Here is a 1123-nt window from a genome sequence, read left to right on the forward strand (position 1 = left end):
TTGAATGATGTGAAAGAGGAAGTAAAGTGTGAAGAAGAGAAGCCAGAAAAAGGAAAAGAAAATGCTTCGTCAACGGACTCGAGCTCAGATGCAGATGAACCGAATGCTCATGACGGTCAAGACAATGAACAAAGGGATGGGTCAAAGGCCATTCGCAAGAAACTGAATGCGAAGGGCAAAAGAAAGAAGCGCGATGGTTCGAGAAAGCAGAACAGACGAAAGATTCCGAGGAATAAGGCGGCGAAGAAACGAAAGGAGCACAAGTGTCATGTGTGTGGTTATGTTACATCGCATAAAGGTCATCTCAATGTACACATTCGTATTCACACAGGCGACAGGCCATACAAATGCTATCTCTGCGAATTGAAATGTTTTGTCAAAGGCAATCTCAAACGTCATATGCAAGCAAAACACACCGGTGAACGTCGATTTCAATGCGATGTCTGTAAAAAGCGATTCACCCAGAAGTGTACACTCAATCGACATTTGGCACAGCATCGCGATCAGTTTCCATTTGAATGCATCAAGTGTGGTCGTGGATTTTCAACAGCAGCCGATAAAACAGCGCATGAAAAGGCTTGCGGTCATCGTCAATATCAATGCTACGTGTGCAAAGTTTTCAATTTGCAAAATACCAATTTACGCAATCACATGCGAGTCCATCATACAGGTGAAAAGCCATTCAGCTGCAAATGGTGCAAAAAACGTTTTTCGCACAAAAGCAATGCGGTCTCTCATATGAAGAAGCGCCATCATTCAACGGCATAATGATATTTGGCTATTTTCTACGGTCGACAAGTATCATACGAATCAACAACAACATGGGAAAAACAACAAACACCAATCGACTGGCCTGATATGGCGATCAAGTTCAACTTTGACCAAAATATTCAGAAATGCAACGAATTTTATTGAACATTTTTCGAATCTTCAGCTTTGATTTTCAACTGCTTAAGTTAAACAAACAAATTGAATGAAACTTTGAATTGAAAATCATCATTGGACACAATTCACCTCATGTCAACTTTGAATCGAATAAAATCACGCTTTCTTTTTTCAACCAAACCCTTTTTTTACATTTGATACTTCTTCTAGAGCCAGCCAGTTCTTGAATCTGATCAAA

The 1123-nt window shown here is 40.2% G+C and overlaps 1 protein-coding gene across 1 annotated transcript; it reads left to right on the forward strand.

The window, feature by feature from the left end:
* Positions 1 to 88: 88 nt before the first annotated feature.
* On the forward strand, positions 89 to 670 carry LOC129571568 (zinc finger protein 570-like; the record flags this gene model as incomplete). The annotated part of the gene is made up of 1 exon (XM_055451376.1): positions 89 to 670. A coding segment is annotated over one exon (582 nt), but the record flags the coding sequence as incomplete, so codon positions are not given.
* Positions 671 to 1123: the final 453 nt, after the last annotated feature.

This window comes from Sitodiplosis mosellana, unplaced genomic scaffold (genome assembly GCF_009176505.1).
Source record: "Sitodiplosis mosellana isolate CC-2019 unplaced genomic scaffold, AAFC_SMos_1.0 Smas_scaffold_2864, whole genome shotgun sequence".
Taxonomy (NCBI): Eukaryota; Metazoa; Arthropoda; class Insecta; order Diptera; family Cecidomyiidae; genus Sitodiplosis; species Sitodiplosis mosellana.